A 23,316-nucleotide genomic window follows, 5' to 3' on the forward strand; every position below is an offset into this window, starting at 1 on the left:
TAGAACACACACACACACACATGTACATAATGTACTGCACGTTTATGTTGTCTTCAATAGGCACATGCACCTGGGTCGGTCCACGTACGTAGGAATAATGTCAAACGTCGCCCTACATAGCGTTTTGGTCCGAAATCAATTCCGGCACAATAATAACAGCATAATGGACAAGGTGTACTGCACACACGACGACGATGATTCGGCAATACCCGCCCCCCACACCGTTGTAATAACAATTTCAAGTGTCCGCTGTGCATTTCGACGACTACGCCGTACAATAATCGAATCCGCAATTTATAGTCACTATAGTCACACTGGTGTGCGTGTGTGTGTGTGCAACACTCTACTGGGAGTCGTCAAGTTTGCCGAACAGTTTTTGGTCATGACTCGAAAACACTTTGGGCACACTCGGTAAAAAACGTATGGAAATACTCTCGAAGGCCGCGGTCACGACAGGCGTTCGAAAGTCTACCCGTTATAATTGCTGACTTAATTGTTCTCTGAATACGAGACGATTACCGAAACCGTGTGCACTTTGAGTGCGTGACGGCGTAACCCTTTTTTTGCACGTATCCTTTGCGCGTGCACATTCTTACGCACCGGCCTGACTGTTTACCGTTCCGTATGGCTGCGGTCATTCGGTGCGATCTCGGTCTTGTAATCTCTCGTTAACGCCTTTTGGACACGGTGCCGCGGTTGATCCTATTTGTGATACCCCCCCAAACAGTGTGCAGGTATAATGTGCACGAGAGCGACTCATTGAAACACACACGCGCATAACGTATTAGCGCAGAGCATTACTGTGGCTTATGGTACCGCGGCACACGAATGTTTACACCCTTACACGCGGTCAATTAAACGACTTAACGATCATGTGGCGTACCGGCGGTGTTGTTTTTTAAGAATCGCGTTTAATCTGTTTGCCTTACACCTGACACGCATGTGTTACGGCAGTCGCTAGAGCATTACTCGTTTTTTTATAGAACGACCTGATGGGCTTTACGTGGAAATTGTACGCTCTGTGTCCCACGCCGTTGATTGCAAATCGAATCTTGTTTCGACGCGTACTAATGAAACTCCATAGTACTTGCGCGCTTATCACTTGTGGTAAATTTATCCGTTTCGATCCCGATTAAGAAATGCCGTTGTCCGATTAAAAAGACCCGCTGCTCCACTAATTTTTAGAAATCTCGAGAATTTCAACTATACGCGAATGATAAAAATCCACGTGACCAACGGAAAAGTCAAGTTTATAATCTCGGAAGTATTTTTTAGAAAATATTTTTCAACTCGCATTCCACATTTGTATCGAGGGAAGATCCACCCAGTATTGACGTTGACCGTCAGGGGCGGATAGGTCAAACAGGAAGAAGTCAATTTTATCGACATGTTTAAGTATGACGAAAACAAACCAATCGCTTGGCTCGCAGCTTTTCATTTTTTAATTAAATAAAGAAGACCCCATCTAATAATTGCCTCTCAGTCAAAAAACATTTATCCGCGCCTTTTTTTTTTAACATATTATTCCCATTGTAAAAATACAATTAAACGCACACGATTCGTGCATATCACGAACATGGTGCCAGTTGATTTTTTACTTTTTTTAAATTCACGAAAACGTTTGATATTTGCCGATGAATACATTAAGCTCAATACGAACTCGTTATCAATAATACCGATTAATTTATGAGTTGGCCAGAAATAAAAGTTTTAAATTGCTCAAAAGTCATTAATCTGCACATTTAGTGTGTTTATTTTAACTTATTTATGTACAAGTTAAATTCATTATGAATAATTTCTATTTAAGGAAAAATTATTTTATTTTTATGTTGACATTTTCCACGTGCGTTTTTCTAGTACTGAAATAATCAAATTATAAACCTTTGTTTTAACACCTATTAATGCGGCAATACATCTAACGTAATATATAATTTAAGCCATGCACTATTTGTTTTTCATTTGGATTTTCCATGTAATATGAAATTCGTTTCAACATTTATTTGGCCGAGTTCACGAGAAAATAACTATTTACCTTGGCCTTTAAAAACACTATGTTGAACAATCCATAATTTACAACTAAATAATTTTCGTGTCTAAAATTGTTTGCAGTTTTTCCTTAATACGCTAGTAATTAATATTGTTTTAAAAAAATGATTGTCGTTATTGAAATCATGAACAACACCACAATGAATGGAAAAAGCGTTGAAACTTTTTCAATTCTTAAACCGAACCCAATCGTCGTCGTGTCCAATGACACAACAATAACACAGTACAGTGTTTTACTCGGTAGAGTTAAATCAATCGGCTTTGCAAAGGAGCTAAAAAAAAAAGTTAAAATTTAAAGATATGCTTAACTGTGTTGAAACACACACTATATATTATCGCCTATATTCATAATTTTATTTGCGTAGAAATATACATTAATCTAATAATTTCTTAAATGTATAATGCACATATGTATATACGATCCATTTTAATTTTCTGTTATGTGTATTTTAATTATTGATAAGTATGCTGTGTCGGAGCCAACCTTAATTTGAGCACATCCCTCTTGAATTTATATTAAACAAAATCGTTTTTCCCTCTCCGTCTGTCGGATGATAGTTTTTAAAGACGTTTTATTTCAGTATACTTAAATAAAACATCGGTCCACTCCATGACAAATCGACGACATTTTTCGATTAGTTATTTTTAAAAAAATTATTTATGTGACTCAATTGAATTTTGTGTATAAATCGTAAAAGTGTTCAGTGTAAATACATTGAAGTCGTGATATTCTAAACATAGGAAATTATTTTCGGAATTACAAGTTTAATTTTAATTTTCGTATCTTTTTTTACATTTCAAAAAATACGCATTAAAAAAATACATTTAGAAATAATACGAATATTTTTATTTTCAAGGACAGTCCAAATACAAAATTGGACTTTTTTTCGGCTTGACGAGAACAATATTCATAGTTGATAAATATGTTTTAAGTTTCCATATAAACACTTGTATTGAAAACTGAGACGACGACGATACCTTGTAAACAACAATTTCCCAACATTACACACTGAAGAAACTAGACATTTTAATAGAATTCGAACGATACGAGTTAACCCACAGAAAATAAAAACGTGTTGAGTTTACACACAAGTCGTCAACTATGCGACTCGGCAAATTGTTTTTCCTTTTTTGTTGTTGTTGTTGTTATCACAATATACACTCGCTCGACGTATGTGTCAGTGCGAGCTGACGAGATAATGTGAATCATTGGGTAAACATCGGAGGGCGCACCCTCACCTAGAAAGGCGGTGGCGTCACGGTGCAGTTAGCGATGATGGATGGCAACCCGGTTCCGTTATCGGCGATCCTGACCCGTAAATGCGTTGTATTTACGCGGTGATTAGTTCTTATCGTCGATCGCCTCACCTATACACACACACACACACAAACGAACGTGAAGTACATCCGACCCGGCGGTTGGTTCGGCGGCAGCGGATAACGCGCAAGCGGTTGGCGGATGTTAACGGCCGCATGACTGTGAAACGCTACAGAAGATTAGTACGTGTTAAACCTGCCCGCGCCGGCCACCGCCCTTAATATCGGCCGCCCATAAAGATTATTTTTTAAGTAATAATAACTCGAGTAACCGCGCGGTGTGTACTTTCGATAAGAACCGTCGGCGGAGGGTGCCGAGGCACGACCGCACCGGCCTCGGCGTGACAATAACATTTGCCATTATTTGTAAGTTAGTGGCCGCCGACCGGGTTGATTCGTTTTGCGGTTTTTTAGGCAAATATCCTGGCGTTGTTGCGTACGGCCCCTCCGATTAATAGGTATTTGGTTTTGCCGTTTTTTTGACGTTTCCTTTGCATAATACGCGGTGCGTTAAAACACACCAACATCCGCGTTCTTTTGTGCGTCCCGTTTGGATTCTTTACCGTCGCTCGTTATTTATCATCTCTTTGTTGCTCCTTAATATCGCTGCATGTCCGGCAGTGTAAGGTCTCTTTGTGTCGGGTGCATGCATGTCATATTGTCCGGGGTGGTTGTAACACATTTATAGGTGCCCGTATTTGTATAAAAGAACGACGTGCGCCCCCCCCCCACACCACCCCGGCTGGGGTGTTTACAATTGACCGTAAAATTCGTACCCATTGTGTCGTTAAGCTGCGTTTGTAATCGCAATACATGTGTAATATGGTAGTCGTCATATGTTCCTGTGTGTTTGTAATAATGTGTATCAACTACAAGCAATCGTCTCCTCTCTCTTTTTATTTTCACTTTTCATTTCGGCTCCTAATACACAATTGCACGTCCGTACAATACTTCACATATATTATTTATTATAATAATAAATTCGGCGATGCCACCGTGTTTTGTAACCAGATTAACTTCCAGCGATCCTCCGTCTATAGGTTTTTAAATCCTAGCCATCATACATCTTACTGACAAGGAGATACAAATGCGTTACCACAACAAAAATGATATAAAAAAAACATTCACGCGCTTTATTTAGATTTCATCGTTTTACTATTATTATTTTTTATTCAATTTTATGCAGGTGATGAGGTAAAAATGTCGTAGTACACACGTTAACCGTTCAAAGCTCTAAGGAAATAATTCTTCACATTGTTCATCAATTCAATGCAGTTTTTTACAAATTAAATTTATATACGTCCGATTAAAATGCTTAACTGGTATGCGAATGACTTGCTTAGAAGACACGAGCACCAAACAATTTTAAAAACCTCATACTTATTGACATTTGTTCGTTTGAAATTCAGAAAGATACATTTTGTATGACACTGTTATTCATTACATTTTTCTGACTAAAATTATTACTATAAGAGTATTATTGATCAACTTTAATATTAAATACAATTTTTTTTAATCGTTATTTTTTTATAAAGGGTACCAAGCCNCAGAAAGATACATTTTGTATGACACTGTTATTCATTACATTTTTCTGACTAAAATTATTACTATAAGAGTATTATTGATCAACGTTAATATTAAATACAATTTTTTTTAATCGTTATTTTTTTATAAAGGGTACCGCACACTAAATCTTGGACTCAGTACTAGACGTAAATAATAATCAGAAAATCGATGTACCGAAAAGAAACTCTGTATAATGTGTTATTAAATCAATTCAACTACAATATGCAACAAAATTATAAGCTCACGAAGAAAATGTTTAAATATGTTTGCCAAAACTTTTTAAATTTTCAATTACAACTAAAACTAATCAACATAATAACATAATAATCAAATCACAAAAAAAAAAGAGTCCTGTCGGTAGACATGCAATTGGTTTATACGCGTTCTGAATGAAAACGTTGAAATTCATATAAAATCGAACTTGCAGTTTAACTAAAAATATTATGTACATTCTGCTCGTAGAATGTATAACATTGTGTTATTAACACATAAAGACAATGATACGGTCCTCTTCAATTGATTAATTCTTTGAAAGTTTTGCTCGTCAAATATATTGCACATAAAACTGTTGGCCTGCCGGTAAATGATAAACCGTAATGTTTATTGTTGTTCGATTAATAACGATACGCACCAATTATAATAAAGCGTTTATTATTTTAAATGCAATTCTCGAGGGTAGGGTTTCGGCATTAGCGGCGCATCCTTAGGCCACGTGCCAGTCACGTGCATTTCCATAAGTACCGGATATTACAAAATATAAAATGCCCACTTGTCTCATAAATGTCATATTATATTATTGTACGTGTGTGTATGCAGAGCAGTTTGTGTGCGGCAACCCGTTTGCCAGCGATTGTTCGTTAATTATTAACCACAAATCGATACAGGTACGACCGCATTTGTGCTTATGCAGGTTACATGAAAATCGAGAGACAACCCGACTACTCAATTTAGGTTAAAACTCTCTATGAACTTTATAATCCCATGTGTATTACTGCACGTGGATGAATGGTTCTGCGGAGGCTTCAGGGTAGTTTCCCTTTTATTTTTCCAGAGGCATCTCTACAATCAAGTAAAATCGAGTAATGATCATCAACGGTTCATTTAATCGGAAAACATGAATCAAATTTTACAGTTTAATAGTCCTGTGTAAATGTGTAATGTTGTATTTTACTATGAAACGTGATTTTTTTGTGCTCAACAATTGATCAACTTAAATCTAACAAATAATGAATTGGTCTTTTGAAACTTTGCACATAACGGGCAAATAAATTTTCAGTTTTTCGAAAAAATTTAATAGGTTTACAAAACGAGTCCCAAAGAATCGAATAACGCTATAATAAGTGTAGGCAGTAGAACGCTACTTAATTTGTGTGTGTGTTTTAGTATGTAAAATATTATTACTATTTATAGATGAGGTAAATACTTAAAATTTTTATAAGTTTTATTTTGTACTTGTTAATTGATAGTCGCATGACTGGGATAATTAAAACCATAACATATGTTTTTGTGCTTGAATATTTTTTTTTGTCAAATCGAATTTATCAAATTGTAAACGTATTAAAAATACTCAATAGGTTTTTATAGTCAGATTACCGTGTAGTTTGAAGTTTAATAAAGTACTAAATATAACTGTTTTACCTATTGTTGTCTCCTCTACGGCGAATGACACGAAGGTGCATCTGGACGTACTTGGGAGTCGTAGACTCGTCGGAACAACGTTAGAACGAATAAAAACTATGAATGAAAATATTACATGCATTAATGCATTGTAGGGTTAAGGTAATGGGTCGTTGTGGTCGTATCTACTTGCGTGCATTTCTATACGTATATATGATCATATAAGTATTATAGGTGCCGAAAAATAAATACACATGAACGGGGTCCACATGAATGTCTAAGAAGCCGGCGCAACAGTCGACGTGTGGGGTCTCTAGACCGAAGACGTAGTTTTGTTTGGACACTCGGACACTCAAAAATTATTTACACAGTCACTCTACACTTCTCTCTACCTCACTAATAACAATAAAACTCATCCGCCCCTCGCCTCCCCGTGCGGGGCACTTAATACTTTTTTTTTTTATTAAATTACAACCATTGACGCATATACACCTATCCTACAGTTACACGCATCATCACTCTGTAGCCAACGCCAAAAAAAAAATGATTCTAGCCCGAATTATAATAATAAAATAATATCGCCACGCATATTTTTCTTGTAATAATTCCGGTGTGTACCTATAGCTCATTGTATCCCACAATACGCAGTCGTAACGTGAAGAGCTCTTTTTGAACCTCCTGGAACACATTTTATAGGACAACGGAAATGTAGACACCTCCATGATGAAAGTGTAGGACCGTGATATGATCAATCTAATTCATAAAAGTCGAATCGAGAGTTTCGACATTTTTTATGACATGATTTATAAATTATCTGAAAAATAATGTTGACGGGAGAAACTCAGTGAAATAACTAGACAAGAACAATTTTTAAAGAAAACTTTTAGCTAGTTTTGAATAAATTTCTATGTACTCAAGTAAAAAAACTGATTTCATATTCACATTATTTGCAGATATATTTATTTAGATAAATCGTTTAATCTCAATAACGTAGCCAGGATGGGACCCCCCTCATTGGTAGCATCATTCATTTCTAAAATTATGTGATTAGCAATAAAAAAAAAAAAAAGGTCCAAACTGCCGAATTTCGTTGATTTTTATATTATGACCTCTTATTATGAAATCCTAGCTACGACACTGTTTAACCATTAATGTTAATGAGAATATTTTTGATAATTTGCATCTTCTGGAAAATTTGTACCAATTCCTTCCAACGGATTATTTTTACCCCGAATTCGAATTTATTTTAAATATATAACTTAATTTGGGTAATTTTTATATTTCATAAATGAAAATTAAATGTTTTCGAATGAAAATTAGTTTTGTTTGCGATGGCATTAAACTAATACCATTAACCAGCTATCTCGGTAGCCAAATAATGGAAGTCTGTAATACGACACCCAACGGCTAGTTCTAAATTTTGGGGTTTCACATGAAACCGTTATCTGCTTGAAAGTCAATATTGTCGTAAGTTTTCGTTTGATAGTTTTGGCGTGGTCGATTATAAACTGCTAATAATCCTTTCACCTAAATTCTTGAAGTAATATGTCTAAGCATTAGTTCGATGACTATAAATATAATCACTGTCAATCTTACCAATTTGAAATTAACTAAACAATTTTAAATGTACAATAGAATTAACCCTCATGTAAACAGGGTCCAATTAAGACCTATAAATTCGAGATAGGCTCGTGGCGTTCGCTCTCTCTTAATCCAGGCCTGCATGTAAAGAAAAGATAGACTTGTAAAAAACCAACATAGATATACATTAATATAAATTTATTAAAATACATAATCTTAAACAGAATTATAATATCAAAATTTTAAGATAATTTAATTTATATACAAAAGTATAATTAAAATAAGTATAAATAAAAATATAAGAAACATATATTCTGTTTTATTAGTTTTTAATGAAACATAACATACATTTTAATTTATGCCATTTTAAAATTAAATAATTTCTGAAGTTAGAAGTTAAAATCATCTCTGGTTTTAAGTACAAAAATTAAAATACAACAATGACCTCTGTTGGGCTATTGATCATTTAACTATAATAGTCATAGGTATAGGATGGTCAATTTTTAAGAGAAAAGGAGAGGCTTAAGCCTTGTACCAATCATATAGATATGTTTAAGTATTCAAATCAACATTAAATACCTATGTATATATGAAACTTCAGAATACAATAAAAGACCTAGCTAAAAAAATACATTTTTTTTTAAAAATTATCCTTAATTTATAATCATCTTAATAATTTCTTGAAAAAATGGTAAATTTCTTACAATTAAACAATTAACAATTAATGAAATAAGTCAACTTTTCCAAAATTATTAAAATAACATAATTTTTAACATAAACTTAATATAAGGTAATAAAGATAATAGAGCTAGAATCATTATATCTGTATAATATAAATTTTATTTTCCATTTTGTAGTAACACTAAACTCTAATTATTCTTAATTGACCTTATGCATTCTTAAAATTTTAAAACATCATAATTTTTTTTTTATTTCCAAAACGAAATTACAAAGAAAAGAGTTTACATTACAATTTAAAAATAAGAAATTACGTTTTTAGGGCTAGCTCATCCCCGCCAAACATCTATGAAAATAGTTAACATACAACTTTTACTATTATCGTTTAAAGATTTTGAAATATTAGCAGTGATTTATTTTTAAACCGCATGTAAATCATTTACTGTTTATCTATTCAATTATTCACCATACATCCTGAACTTATATAATACTTAATTAATAACTGCCACTGATAAAAATACCATAACAATTGTATACAATAATAAACTATTTAACTCAAATATTACATATAACATAATTTTTCTTTTTAAAAATAGTAAAAAAAACTTTCTTTTATAAAATTAATACAAGTAAAATAAAATTTTAACAACTATAACACACTATGAGTGCAAGAGAGCATATCTCAAAAAAGACTTTACAAAACAAACATCTTCAAATTGATTTTAAGCACAAGTTGATTTTTACAAGAGTAACTTGTATATTTATATAGGGAATACTTGTGTTTAATTATATAAAATATCATACATTTTAACATACAACCTTGTACTGACAGGGTAATATTATAAACATTTTTTTATAACAATCTTTATATGCTTGTTAAATTACAAGTATTCAATCATATTTTAGATTGAATAATATATAGTGTATGAGAGCCTTTTGCTATTACTTCATTAACACATTTTTTTGATAAAATTACTTCAAGGTAAGCTATATTTCTTCCACACTTTATTGTTTGTGCTTCAATAACTATTTCATCTCCGATTTTTGCAGACGCCATATATCTAAATAGGAATGAATTAGACAATATTATTACTAATTAAAACACTTTACACTACAATCTAACCAAGAAAAGCAAAATCAATTTAGATGGAAGTGACTTCAATGTGATAAATATAAATAATAACATATTATTTGAATTTATATAATAGAAGAATATTACAAACTACACTGTTTTAATTAAACAATATGTAGTATTCTAAATACTACATATTGTCTAACATAATTTATAATGACTATTAATTAATTTTCATAACTTATCTTAAAAAATTTATCTTTTTCACTATATAATCTAAAAATAAAATTTAAATAATTGGAACAAATTGCATTAGTAAAGAAAATAATTATTCTAAAAATTTAACTTTAATTATTAAAATATATTTTAGCATATGATTTTTTGAGATCATATCATTTATTAAATTATTTTTATTTATATTCTTTGGAAAGTGAAAGTAGTTTTTATAAAAAATCTCATATTTACGATACGTGGATGTCAACTGATACACAAAATTTAGGCTTTGAATTAATAGTATCTGCAATTTTAGGATGTGTAAATAGTGCCAAACTCGAAAAAAAATCTAAAGCAGATGCAATAAAACCACCATGAAGTGTTCCATGAATATTACTATGGTGTTTGTGTATAACCATTTCTGCAACACACTTGCCATTTCCAGCTGATACTAATCTTACCTATGCAATAGAAAATTTATGCTTAAATTATTGTAATAATTTGAGACAAAAAATCTGATGCTTAAATTTAAAAATGCCAATTACCAAAAATTAAATAATTTTTTTTTTTTCAAAAAAATACTGCAGAAAAAATACAAACTTTAACTGCATGATTGAAATTTTCTTGAAAAGAGACTTTTTTTTTATTTGAAACCTAAATTATATGACCAACATATTTGGGTTTTTAACAGTTTTTTCAAAAAAAGGTTTTAAAAGTTTTTTTAAATAAATTTTTGATTAAAATAAAAAGGTCCTTAGCCTTAAAATGTTTTATACATAAAAATGCAAATAATTTAAAGATTTTATGAAAATAAAATTTTTGTTTTTTTTTTTGTAGAAATCAATTTTTTTAGTTCAAAAACATTTTTTAAGTTACCTTTTAAGTAATCTTTTTATTAGACAATTAATTATGTCACACAATGATTAAACAAACATTTCAGTAATCTTGAAATATAAACATATATTTATACATAAGTCAAATTTATATCAATAATATCCTACTATAAACATTGGGTCTTCTACATGTTCTCACACTAATTTTTTATATAGATTGAAAACACAACTGAAAATAGTCATCAGTAAATTAATTTAAAAAAAAAACTTATTTGAAATTTTTTTTTAAAAACATTTAAAAATGTCTGAAAATAATTATTCATAACTTGAATAATTAATTTGACTTGAAAAACCCATACAGATAGCCCAATATTTTTGTTATGTATCATTATTATATGTATCCGTTTTTAAAACACCTATACTCCTTAAATTTATATGTATTATAACTAGAATATATTATTTTAGTTATTAATTAGTACAAATTTTTTCTAATTATTTAATTTTATAATTTGAATAGAATAAGCCCTATTACAATTATTGCATTAGGTTAGGTTAAATACATCACAGTAAATAATTTTAGTAAAGCTGAACAATAAAACATGTAAATAATATTAAAATAAGAAGGGGTCACTATTTATAGTTTGCATAAGATGTACAAGAGAGGACTTTTGTTGGAAATCTTTAAATGAGTGAGGAATTTTAAAAAGAGACTAAATTACAAGTATGATAAATAATAATTTAAAAATTAACAAGGAATACAAGAGCAGGAGAATCAATTTACCAGAAAATAAAAAAGTATTTACGGTCAGCCAAAGAATGTATTTTTAAGAAAGAAAGAACAGAAACATTGTTATGCGGATAATGAGAAATATGTAATATTTTCATATTACATTATTGTGAAATATATTTTGCAATATTTTTTACCTTATCAAAGTTTTTGTAATATCCATCACTTTTGACCAATTGGTTAAATAATTTTTTCACAGATTCAAATGTATTTGAGTAATTCATAATAATTATACTAGAATAATAATTGTCAATTATAATTAAGGAAAAACCTATATTAGATTTAAAAAAATACTTGATAAAAATTCTTTAGCTAATACTAATTTAAAATGCATGACGTCAAAATAAGTAATTACATACATATTATTATTATTGAACATCTTTAATCTTATAATTATTAAAACAATAACGACACATTTCAACCAATTGATATAATTTTGAAAAGCCTAGTCATTTAATGTATGTGTGTTATCAATATTAAAGAGATGCGGGTACCAACTAATTTTTAAATAGGATAACAGAATAAATGCAACACCGTACGTTTTAAATAAACATTTGGTAATATTTTTATGGAACTAGAATAATCTAAAGTAAAGTAACTAAGGAAGGTAAAGAAAATAACAATTCAAATAAATTTAGATTTAGATTTACTAAGAAAGCGACCAAATATATAATATAATTTATAAGAAATTATTATTTTTGGTCCTACTTAACATACAGTTAAAATACATACAAGGTTAATCAAATTTGGTTAAGTAAGAGAATTTCATTTGATTATACGTTGGAAAAGGACAAGAGACGAGGTTTTAGTTTTAAACTGTTTCAAATTCAGAGACGTATTTAGGGAGGGGTACAAGAGACGTGTACCCCAATCGTTGAAATTTCTTGGTCATTTATGGCGTTTCAAAACATTATAAATATTACTATGGAAAATGTATAAAAAATCATTATACCTTGTCTATTAGTAAATGTGTTTTTATACTCAAGTCGATTATTTTAACACTAGCCACTCAATCTCTCTTAAAAAAATAATGCCTTGAGAAGTTTTTTTTTCTTGGCTTTTGTTAATTAAATACATATTTCCATTTATCTGTTACATTACAATATATTTTTTGTTTATCCTTTATAAGGGTGTCGATTTTATTTTTTTCAATCAAATTGTAAAATAATTAACTAGCTTATTTATTAGATAACGATCTAATTAAGAAAAGAAGTGGATCGTTGACAACTTTTTGGTTGGTATTTCAGAAATTATTAATCATTTTTATATCTAGGCGGGAGCAGGGCTTGAAATCTTTTTTAAAACGTTATGATTATAATGTTATAACTACCAAAAACAATTGGAATCGTAAAACGTAAATAAAACGAGTAACGATTAACGAAAAATGTATAATAATAACAAATATATAACTTTAAACGAAATAAAACAAAACTAAACAGAAAACGAAAACATTTTGATGATTCGTTAAAATTCATAATATACAATATAAATTACAATACAATAAATTTGCAGAAAATATAACTCTATAAGCAAGTTAATGTTATTCAACATAAAAACTATGATAAAGAAATTCTCACATACGAAAATTGACAGGTTAATTTCAAATAAGGTATAATAATTAATAACATTTATAGCAAAATTTTGAACAAAATAAAATAGCATTAAGATACCGCTTTAGGTATCCTTTAGGATACAACGTATTAAATTGATATTGTTTAAATACTGCACTGCGGAAAAAATTACAAATCCATAACGTTTTAATTATTTAAAACGTATAACGCGATTACATTGTAAATGATTTAACTGTCACGTAAAAAAAAAATAAATAATTTTGATTTAAGCCCTGAGCGAGAAGAATGAGGCCAAGAAACATCTAGTAATAAAAATAGCAACACCCTCGACTCACCTCCATTTCAACTTTAGAATGGTAAGAACTTCAACATTAACTTAATATTTACTTCGGTTCAAAAAATAAATCAAATTTTAATTATGGAGAATAATATTCTAAATAAATCACACTACATTTATTTGTAATTTTGTAATATTTGTATTGATCAAGTTAGGATACAATATTAATACTACAAAAACGTTATTTATGTTTAATTACTTCTTGCACCACAGTTTTATGAATAAATTTAGTTGAAACAACATTACGTGTTAATGAACACATACTTAAGTACCACTCTACTTCACTGGTCTACGTATATTTACCATCTTCTTTACTACAACTGATGTTAAATATAATAATGTAATAAAAAAAAAAACATTAAATCAACAACATTGCTATTCTAAACAACAATAATTTTTCAAAATTATTTATTCTTTAACAAATTTTGTATGTGATCCTTTTGCAATTATTACATTGTCAGCTTTTTTAGACATAATTACTTCGAGGTATGCTAAATGTTTCCCTAGCTTAATAGTATCTGCATTTATGACAATTTCTTCGCCAATTTTTGCAGATGCCAAATATCTAAAATAATAATATAAATTAATTATAAATAAAATGTTTGAAATTAGAAAAAAAAAATGTATTTATTGAACACGGAACTGTTCCAGAATATTTTCTTGTGAGAGGTGCAAAATATGTATACATATATAGAATGATTTTTTTCATTATAACTCACTCAAATATTTACAGAATAACAATTAAAAAAAATTTTTTTAATACCTTTGATTACATATTATTTTTGAATTATTAGCTATGTAATATTTTTTATGTTCATCTTTTATGTTTTGTAAAGATGTCAACTTTGTTTTTTCAAAAGGAACACATTATTTAAATTTAATAATATATTTGAGTTTTTTTTTAATTATAAATGGCATTTAAAATTTAATACAACTTTATTTATTTATTTGAAATGACACTTAATAGTTTTAAATTTTTGAGATAATATACAATGTATATTTTATATGTATAATATATGAGGATTTACAAATACAGGTAGCTAATTGTTTCATTATGACATCACTATTTGCAGATTTGCAAAATTTATTGTCAATTATGACTTTATAATAGATATGCTTAAAGTGTGGTTGTAAGGCATAAATGGCAACACAGAAAAAATATCTATCGATAGTCATAATTTACAATAAAAGCTCCATATCTATGATGGCGATATCATAAAATACCAATTAGCTATCTGTATTTGTAATTCCTTATATATTATTGAAGTATTCTCTTTAAGAACATTTAATAACTCCTGTATTACTCACACCATGCAAAAGTACACTGATTCAGGGGTAATATAATAGTAATATATAGAAGTTTTAATAATCATATTAGTAAAATTAAAACAAAATCAACATTTACTCAATTTAAAATTCTATAATTCAATCAGATTAAATAGATTATAATATTTTCTTACGATATATGTAAATCAACTGAAACACCACTTCTAGGAATTGAATCAATATCTTCAACAACTTTTGGATGAGTTGATACAGCTAAACTTGAAAATAAATCAACAGCAGATGCAGTGAAACCTCCATGAAGTGTACCATATCCATTTGTGTGGTCTTTTTCTACAACCATTTCTGCCATACACTTCCCATTACCAGCTGATATTATTTTAACCTATTTATTCAATTACATCATAAAAACAATTTTATACTAATTTTCCAGTAAAATAAAAAAATAGAAAACTAAATTTAAATTCATACTTTATCAAAAACTCTATCAAATCCACCACGTTTAACTGTAAAGTTGAGTATTTTTTTTACCGATTCCAATACTTTTGAGTTCATATTTATTTTTCAAAATAGAAGAAAAATGTTAAAATATTGAAATTGTGTTTTATACCAACCTTTAAATAAATAGAGTACCATTTAATACAATTTTGCAGAATGACATTTCAATAGCAGTCATGTTTGGGTAAAAGTATAAGAAAATTCATCATAAATGCTTAAAATCAATTAAAATGTGTTCACGCATTGTTTATTATATAATAAAGTGTTTCGTAAAAGATATGCAAAATCTACTTTTGTAAAAAATTGAAAAGTTAATAAAAATTCCCATTACCTCTAATCGTATTTATACCATATTTAGAGAAATCCTGACATAGTACAATAGTCATTTTTTTTTTTTTTAATTGATTTTTTTACCTATTTAACGATAAATATTAAACAAAAAATACTAATTATCTTCATACATTAAAAATGTTATTTAGGATATGTTTAAAGTTTTTAATAGACTGAATAATTAATGTTTTTTTTACACTGCGAGTATATTATCTTTAGTCTGATTTTATAAATACCTATCAGTAGTTGATCGGTTAGGCAATAAACATGTAATTAGTGGTAATTAATATGACTTTTGAAGTAAATTGTGTTAAGTATCTTTAATTTTTAAGATTCTCATTCTCCTCAAGTATTCGAAATGTATTCGCACAGTAAAAGCGTTATCAATATTAAATATGTCAATCAGCTGATTGACGTAAAAGACTCGTGCCACAGGCTTTATGAAAATAGTTATGTAGTCTGTGCTTATGCTAAAAGAAGACTCAAGTTAATTTTAATTCTAAAAAATGTCAAATAATTATATATGGTTCTGTATATTAATTTATAATTATTTAAGTCACTCAGCTATCTATATAACTAAAAACATTCACTAATTATTAGCAGTGCTTATAACTTCTAGCATTTATTTATTTTTTTGTGATAGTTTCTAAGATACTCAGGTGTGTGGTTTGTTTGGCCTGATTTTAATTTTTCCTCTTCCAAAAATAATTTTTATAAGACAATGTAAATAATTTTACTAATTTTTTTTTTCTTGTGAGGGGGGCTTTAATCTTTCGATCCCTTATCTATGAAGATACAATTGTAAGCTGTAAATTTGTTTTAGCAAACCAATAAGCTAAATATTAATTTTTATATTGCATATTACGAAGTTTAAGTGCTTATTTTTTTTACTTATTTTATATTTTAACGCTATTCCAGTGTAGTAATAGAATTATTAATTTTATCATTCAATAAAAAATACATTTTTTAAATCATTCTTCGGAAAATTCAGTATATATTTTGATTCGATTTTCGAACCTAACTGAACACCTTGAAATCTTTTGATTATACTTTTTAATGATACGATAGTGATTAATATCACAATCATAAAACGCCTAAAAAAGATCGTGCATTAACAGTTTCAAAAAAAAATATTGGGCAGGTGAAGGGTTGGCCTTCTAACCTTTTCTCATGACAAATAGAATTGGCACTTGTTTTTTAAAACCCTTTTAAAAATTTGTGTAAATCAATTCATTTAATTTTTCTGAATTTTGTAATTTTTAAACTAAAATCATACTGTTTTTTTATCCCCTATTTACACATTGAAAACAAATCTAGAAGTCAATTTTTTTTATGATGTATATTATTTAACCTTTAATTTAAAATATGAGTTGTGTTAAGAAAATAACGGGAATTTTTTAATTTCGCAGGTTTGGTGAGTCCGATTATCAACAAAATTTTTTCATTATTAAAAAAAAGTAGATAGATGGATTTATTTTTCACTGGCAGCCGCTAAGGTTATACGTGTTTTTATGAGCTCAGCAATTTTCGTTTATTGAAAAAAAAATGAATCGAAAGATTTGTATTAAATTTTGAGTAAAAAATGAAATAAAGTGTGTGAAATGTTAACATAGGCCTATGGTGGTCTGCCATGAGTAAAACGAGGGTTTACGAGTGGTATAAGCATTTACAAGATGGCTGTAAAGACGTTGAGGATGACAAACACCTCAGCACATCAACAACCGATGAAAAAGTGAAAGAAATCGTTATGAACGACCGCGAAACACAATCAGAGAAGTCGATTGTGTCCAACATCTAATAATGTTTGAATATCGATTGGTTTGTACTATGAAATTTTTTCGAATGTTTTGAGTATGAAACGCATAGCAGCAAAATTTATCTCAAAATTGTTAAATTTTGAACAAAAACATCAGCGATGAAGTCAACGACGATGCAGAATTACTGAAACGTATTATAACAGGTGACAAAACATGAGACTGTGGATAAGACGTTGTAACTAAGGTTCAATCGTCCCAGTGGATGCATTTTGGATCGCCAAGACTGAAATAGGCTCGACAAGTGCGATCGAATGTGGAGGTTATGCTCACTGTGTTCTTCAATTTTAATGGCATAGAGCATCATGAATTCTTAAATAATGGTCAATAAGAAGTACAACCTACAAGTTCAACACCGTTTGAACAATCAGAAAAAATGACCAGATTTGTAGCAAAACAATTCATGGCTTTTGCACAAAGATAATGCATCTGATCACACTTCATTGTTCGTTTGTGAACTTTTGGCCAAAAACAAAGCACAATGAGAAATTTCTAAGAAATCTTCAATAATTAGTAAGCTTATTTACGAACTTGAAAAAAGTAATTAAGTTTATTCACTTTAAAGGCGAATAAAAAAAAATTGCATTTATTTATTAATAATTTTCATTAGTACGGTAATTTGATGAATTAAAAAGTTTATACATACTATTGGACAAGATGTTTGCTGAGTTTATGATAATGATTTTGTAAACATTTAATTTTACACTATTAGCATATTTATGATGACTAAATTACCAGTATTTATTTTGTAGCTCAACTATACAATGTTTGTTTTTGTGATTTTTTAGCTTCGCTTCATTGCAAGTTATATAAAAATGAACTTGATTGGTATTTTAAGTGTACCTTTTAGTTTGACATATATATTGTTTTTTTTTTTTATATAGTACTTTAAAATAGCAATAATTCAATATATTCCATCAAATAATGAATAAAGATTTAAATTAATTTATTACCAAATTTTTATTTATAATTTATATCAGTTTCTTTTTATTAAGAAAATATCTTAAGCATATAAGTCATGTAGTTTTAAATATTACCAAATAATGAACATAAAAAAATTAATCATAGTATATATTTAAGGTGTTCAGTAAGTAAGGAAATGGGTTTCTATTGTTCTTATTATTTATAACAAGTGACCTGTTTCCTTACATACTGAACAACCTGAATATATCATTTGTTTTTGTAGTATAAAATATTACATAAGAATAATACATGAACATATTTAATAATAAAATTTTAATTATCTAATTATTCGGAATTGAAACCAAACACTTTTAAATTACCAGTGTCTCTTTTTCTATCAAATTGCTCTTTGTCATCACATGCAAATGCTAGTAAATATTGTTTAGGATGCCATGCAACTGTGAATGTTGCAGCTTCAATAGGTACATCAGTTATCTAAAAATGATGATTTAATAATTAGTTGTTTTTTTCTGTAATATTATACATTACTTTTTCCCCAGTAGTTACATCAGCAATGTCAACGTATAAATCTTCACTACCTGAAGCTAACATTTTCCCATCATATGAAAAACTAATTGCACGTACTGGCCAATCCAACCTATAAACAAAAATATATATTAATTTACAACAAAATATTATTATTTTATTTACATACCTATTATACGTTTGAATACATGCTAAATTTTCCAAATCCCATAATGATACAGATGCATCTGCAGAACCAACCGCAAAATATTGGCCATTTGGAGCAAATTCAATACAAATACAAGTTCCAGGATGGGCTTTAACAATATGATGCTGTACTAAGTCTGGAAAGCTATAATTAAATAACATTTTATTAAATCTAATAAGATAATATTAAAATTTAATTAGAGAAAATTTTACCTTAACACATAAACATAACCTAAACCATTAGTTAGAAAGAATAAATCGCTTTCATTATTCCATGACATTTCATTAACTTCAAAATTGAACTGTTGCTCATTAATCGTATGTAATGTACGCATATCAATAAAGGTAATTAAATCTTCTTTATTGCCAACAGCAATTGTATTACCATCAGGTGACCATGTTATGTTAATATTTTCTCCTAAATGAAAACATAAATTAAATAAAAAAGGACCTTTAATAAGTATCTAAAATAAATATTATTTATACCCTTTGTAGGAATAGTATTTGAACATTTTTGATGTCTAACATCCCAAATTTTCACTGATTTATCACCACTTGCTGTACTTAATAAGTCTGGATTAGATTTATGCCAACATAACTGATCAACACTACCACCATGACCTTTATAAGTATATTCTTTGTTCTAAAAATAAGTAAGCAGTCTTATAAAAAATTAAACAATTTAACTTTTGAGATAGGTATCAAAGTAAAATGTTTGTTGATTATTATAAAAAATTTCCTTAAATAGAAATTAAATTAATAGAAGTAAATAAGTTGATAAAATAATTTATTTTAAATAGTAAAGTAAATGAATTATTTAATGTAAAATATGTGTAAATAAATATAATTAAATTTGCCTTAATTCCCCAAAAATTTTTGTTCATAACTAGTTTATGACTGTTTCGGAATATTGTATTTTTGGAATGAATCCAAAAATTACTTACAAATAAATCTGAATAAAATTACCAATAATTCATTGACAGTTGAACTAAAATTAGCACTTGGGGAAAAAAATTTGTATCTCAATTTATCAAACCATAAAAAAAAATAAAATTCTAATAAATCTCATGATTTTAAATTGAAATAAAACATTTCATTCCAACAAAACTAACATGAAAAAATAAGCTTTGAATATATGAAATTATTTATACAATAAACATTTTGGTTCTTTCAATATGTCTAAAAGATATGTTTTGTGAATAATAGTTATCAAACAAATAATGGGGAATCAAAGAAATGATAGTTCTTTCTGAGATGGTAGATTCTTATAAAAAATATCTTTAACAAAATATGAAAATAGATTCATTTTCATAATAATTAATTACATTTTTTTTTATTACATACCACACATTGGTTAAAATAATTCACTCAAATCCTCTATAAATAAATTAAATTATTATTACTCGTATATATCAAACTTAAACAGTGTAGAAGCCCAACATTTTGCTAATAACAGTTTATTCCATTTATTTTTATATCACATTACTAATAATTGTTATCAAAATCCAAAGCAAAACTATTGCATTTTTTCAAAACAATTTTTAATAATTCAATTTATTAATATGCTAATATTTTTCTGTTATGTTTTAACAATATATTATTATAAATTAAAACTAAAATTTAATTGTTATTTATATAAATTTATTTCCTACAATTGATTTAATCAGACTAAATTTTTGTTTACAGAATGTCAAATTTACAACTTTTTTTTATATAAAAAAATAAAATTATTAAGACATTATTTTTAAATAGTACAATATTTATTAGTATAAATACATTCTATAAAATTAAATCATAAGTATTACTTTGTTCTCACAACAACTATAATAACACAAACCAATCTAATAACAATAATAGAGAATTTATGGTTTTTATTGATAAGAAAAACCAAAACCCCACTGACATCTATTTAAAATAATAGAATCTCCATTTTGATAGTAAACCGGTAGACAATAATTTAATTCAAAACGTAACATATTATTCATATGAAATGCCAGACCAGCGCCAAATGATAGACGAATGTTTCTCAATAACGATTTTATATCATTAGTCAGAGTGCCTTGTCGATTTCCAATATTACCAGAGTTCATGAATACATGCATTCTTATAAAATGTGATAACTGATTTTTTTCTGATAAAAATGGTAGAGGAACATGAAAATGAGTGTTTAATCTCCAGTACATAGTGCCTCCAGTAACACTTCCATCATATTGTTTACCTATACCATAATCATCAAATCCTCTGAAAGTCAAAGGACCACCTAAGTAAAAATTGTCTAAAATGTTAGATTTTCCATTTGATTCTAAAACTCCAAAAGATAATGATCCTGTAATAGTGGTGGCAAAAAAACTTCTTATATTTTTTTGAAGTAAAACTTCATTTTTAATAAATTCATGATTGCCTCCAAGACCTGCAACTTCAACTATGTGCTGCAACAATGTGCCATTTAGAGGAAATATTTCACTATTACGTGTATCATATGTTGAAACCATTTTTAATGATGATTTCAAAGATAATCCAAGTTGTTCACGTATTCCAAAAGGTGGACTAACTGATTGTCCTAATGTCCTCATAACTCCTTCCCATCCTAATGTTAATTTGAGAGAATTATACTCTAGATTAAACCCAGAACTTAATCCTGCCTCATCTTGAAAAAAGCCAAATTTGCTTTTGTTTAAATAATTCTTGAAAATTGATGCATGAAAATTAGGTTTCAATGGTGCAATCAATGGTTTTGAAAATGTAATACTTCCAGTAGAAAATTTTTTTGCAGAATACAAGTCTGTAGACATATCTAGTTTTTCACCACGGCAGAATAAATTTGTAAGTGAAAAATTAGAAGAAATCTTTGGATTGTTATTAAATTCATAAGAAACATCAGATGCAAACTTTATTGTTGCTTGAATCCAGTTTGTTTCTTTTATATCAAATTGAACTAAGAAACTTTCTTGGTCATTGATAGAATTCACATCTAATTTAACATTTATTTCACTAAAACAATTCAGTCTAGCAAGGTTTGCTTTGGCTTCATTAATATTAGAAATGGCATCGCCAAGTGTTTTAGAATTAAATAAGCATTTAGTAGCTTTTATAACAATATCATCTTTAGTTCTTTTTAAACCTACAACTTTTAAACGATCAATTCTGATTGGTTTAGTTTCATCAAAATTTGTATCCATGATAGAGCACTAAATACTTACAACTAAAAAAAAATAGAGTAACTAAAAATTTTGGTTTAATGTCTCACCAATCGGTCTTTGTCAACAGTAAACGTAGCAACAGACTTATCAAAAGAACAAGATGCTAAACGTTTTCCGTCACAGCTCCAGCCGACTGAATGCACTTTTGATGAATGAGCTTGAAACTCTTTAACCGCTTTATGTGTTTTAAAGTAATCTTTCAGTTCGTTTGCATCAACGGAAAAATTTTTCCAATAACTCATGTTAATTTGTAAAGAAGTTTTTATAAAACCAACACAAACCCATTACAAATAACACCGGACTACCAAACCACAGATAAGTCACACTATGCTGAATGTATTTTTCACCAAGGCGCCGTTATCATTTCAATTACTAAAGAAACAGGTTAGCCACCGATATTATCAAACAGTTAGCGATGGAAACTTGTTATCAATCTTGATAACTATTACAAACGGTTATTGTTACTTTCAAAATTAAAGTTAACTGTTACTTTCTCAAAAAAATGTTATTTTTGTATAAAACTCTTAATAACAGTAATATAACTGTTTTATATGTTAAAATACTGTTCATAAAATAAAATAAATATTTAGTCTATAAATGACATTACAATAAACATCAAATATTTATGAGCAATTTTAATGTAAACGTAGAATTACTCATAATAATTTAAGTTAAGGTTTGTCATAAATAATGATTCTCTGGAAATTAAATTTAAAGAAATGATAGAAACATTATATATGATAGAACAATTTTTTATTTTTTTGATAAATGCGAAATGGCGTTTATTTTACGATTCTTATATCCGTTTGTGTTTGATAATCGGTATAAACAAATGTGTGTATATATAAATTCGTTGATGTGTTATATTTCTTGGTAATATATTTTACAAATTTCATAATGATCAAATATGAATTTATACATATTTGTTAGTGAACTC

The 23,316-nt window shown here is 28.4% G+C and overlaps 3 protein-coding genes and 1 long non-coding RNA gene across 4 annotated transcripts; 1 reads left to right on the forward strand and 3 right to left on the reverse strand.

Annotated features, from left to right (window-relative positions):
- Positions 1-8,992: 8,992 nt before the first annotated feature.
- Positions 8,993-16,126, reverse strand: LOC126898084 (uncharacterized). The gene is made up of 7 exons (XM_050672031.1): positions 15,967-16,126; positions 15,374-15,516; positions 15,079-15,287; positions 14,030-14,183; positions 11,848-12,015; positions 10,343-10,551; positions 8,993-9,866 (listed from the first exon to the last, which is right to left on the reverse strand). The coding sequence occupies exons 2-7, from the start codon at positions 15,455-15,457 to the stop codon at positions 9,701-9,703; spliced, it is 990 nt and encodes a 329-aa protein (XP_050527988.1). The 5' UTR covers positions 15,458-15,516; positions 15,967-16,126; the 3' UTR covers positions 8,993-9,700.
- Positions 16,127-16,444: 318 nt separating this feature from the next.
- LOC126898742 (uncharacterized) lies at positions 16,445-17,668 on the forward strand. The gene is made up of 2 exons (XR_007702372.1): positions 16,445-16,531; positions 17,140-17,668. It is a non-coding gene; the product is annotated as an uncharacterized LOC126898742 (long non-coding RNA).
- Positions 17,669-18,485: 817 nt separating this feature from the next.
- Positions 18,486-22,716, reverse strand: LOC126898723 (THO complex subunit 3). Its single transcript, XM_050673025.1, has 6 exons — positions 22,427-22,716; positions 19,666-19,822; positions 19,393-19,597; positions 19,163-19,324; positions 18,997-19,105; positions 18,486-18,942 (listed from the first exon to the last, which is right to left on the reverse strand). The coding sequence occupies exons 1-6, from the start codon at positions 22,619-22,621 to the stop codon at positions 18,793-18,795; spliced, it is 978 nt and encodes a 325-aa protein (XP_050528982.1). The 5' UTR covers positions 22,622-22,716; the 3' UTR covers positions 18,486-18,792.
- LOC126898719 (sorting and assembly machinery component 50 homolog B-like) lies at positions 20,976-22,427 on the reverse strand. Its single transcript, XM_050673020.1, has one exon. The coding sequence runs from the start codon at positions 22,356-22,358 to the stop codon at positions 21,051-21,053; it is 1,308 nt and encodes a 435-aa protein (XP_050528977.1). The 5' UTR covers positions 22,359-22,427; the 3' UTR covers positions 20,976-21,050.
- Positions 22,717-23,316: the final 600 nt, after the last annotated feature.

This window comes from Daktulosphaira vitifoliae, unplaced genomic scaffold, assembly GCF_025091365.1.
Source record: "Daktulosphaira vitifoliae isolate Bord-2020 unplaced genomic scaffold, ASM2509136v1 Scaffold_2, whole genome shotgun sequence".
In the NCBI taxonomy this organism is placed as follows: domain Eukaryota; kingdom Metazoa; phylum Arthropoda; class Insecta; order Hemiptera; family Phylloxeridae; genus Daktulosphaira; species Daktulosphaira vitifoliae.

Bases quoted from the DNA above. Each gene is read 5' to 3' on its own strand.
- LOC126898723 (XM_050673025.1), bottom strand. From the start codon at position 22,621: ATGAGTTATTGGAAAAATTTTTCCGTTGATGCAAACGAACTGAAAGAT. The intron at 19,106-19,162 runs GTATGTAAATAA...TTTTGTTTATAG, and splicing joins TGTATTCAAACGTATAATAG to GTTGGATTGGCCAGTACGTG. The intron at 18,943-18,996 runs GTAATGTATAAT...CATCATTTTTAG, and splicing joins ATGTAACTACTGGGGAAAAA to ATAACTGATGTACCTATTGA.
- LOC126898084 (XM_050672031.1), bottom strand. From the start codon at position 15,457: ATGAACTCAAAAGTATTGGAATCGGTAAAAAAAATACTCAACTTTACA. The intron at 15,288-15,373 runs GTATGAATTTAA...TTGAATAAATAG, and splicing joins TTGATAGAGTTTTTGATAAA to GTTAAAATAATATCAGCTGG. The intron at 10,552-11,847 runs GTAAAAAATATT...TCTATTGCATAG, and splicing joins ATTACAAAAACTTTGATAAG to GTAAGATTAGTATCAGCTGG.
- LOC126898719 (XM_050673020.1), bottom strand. From the start codon at position 22,358: ATGGATACAAATTTTGATGAAACTAAACCAATCAGAATTGATCGTTTA.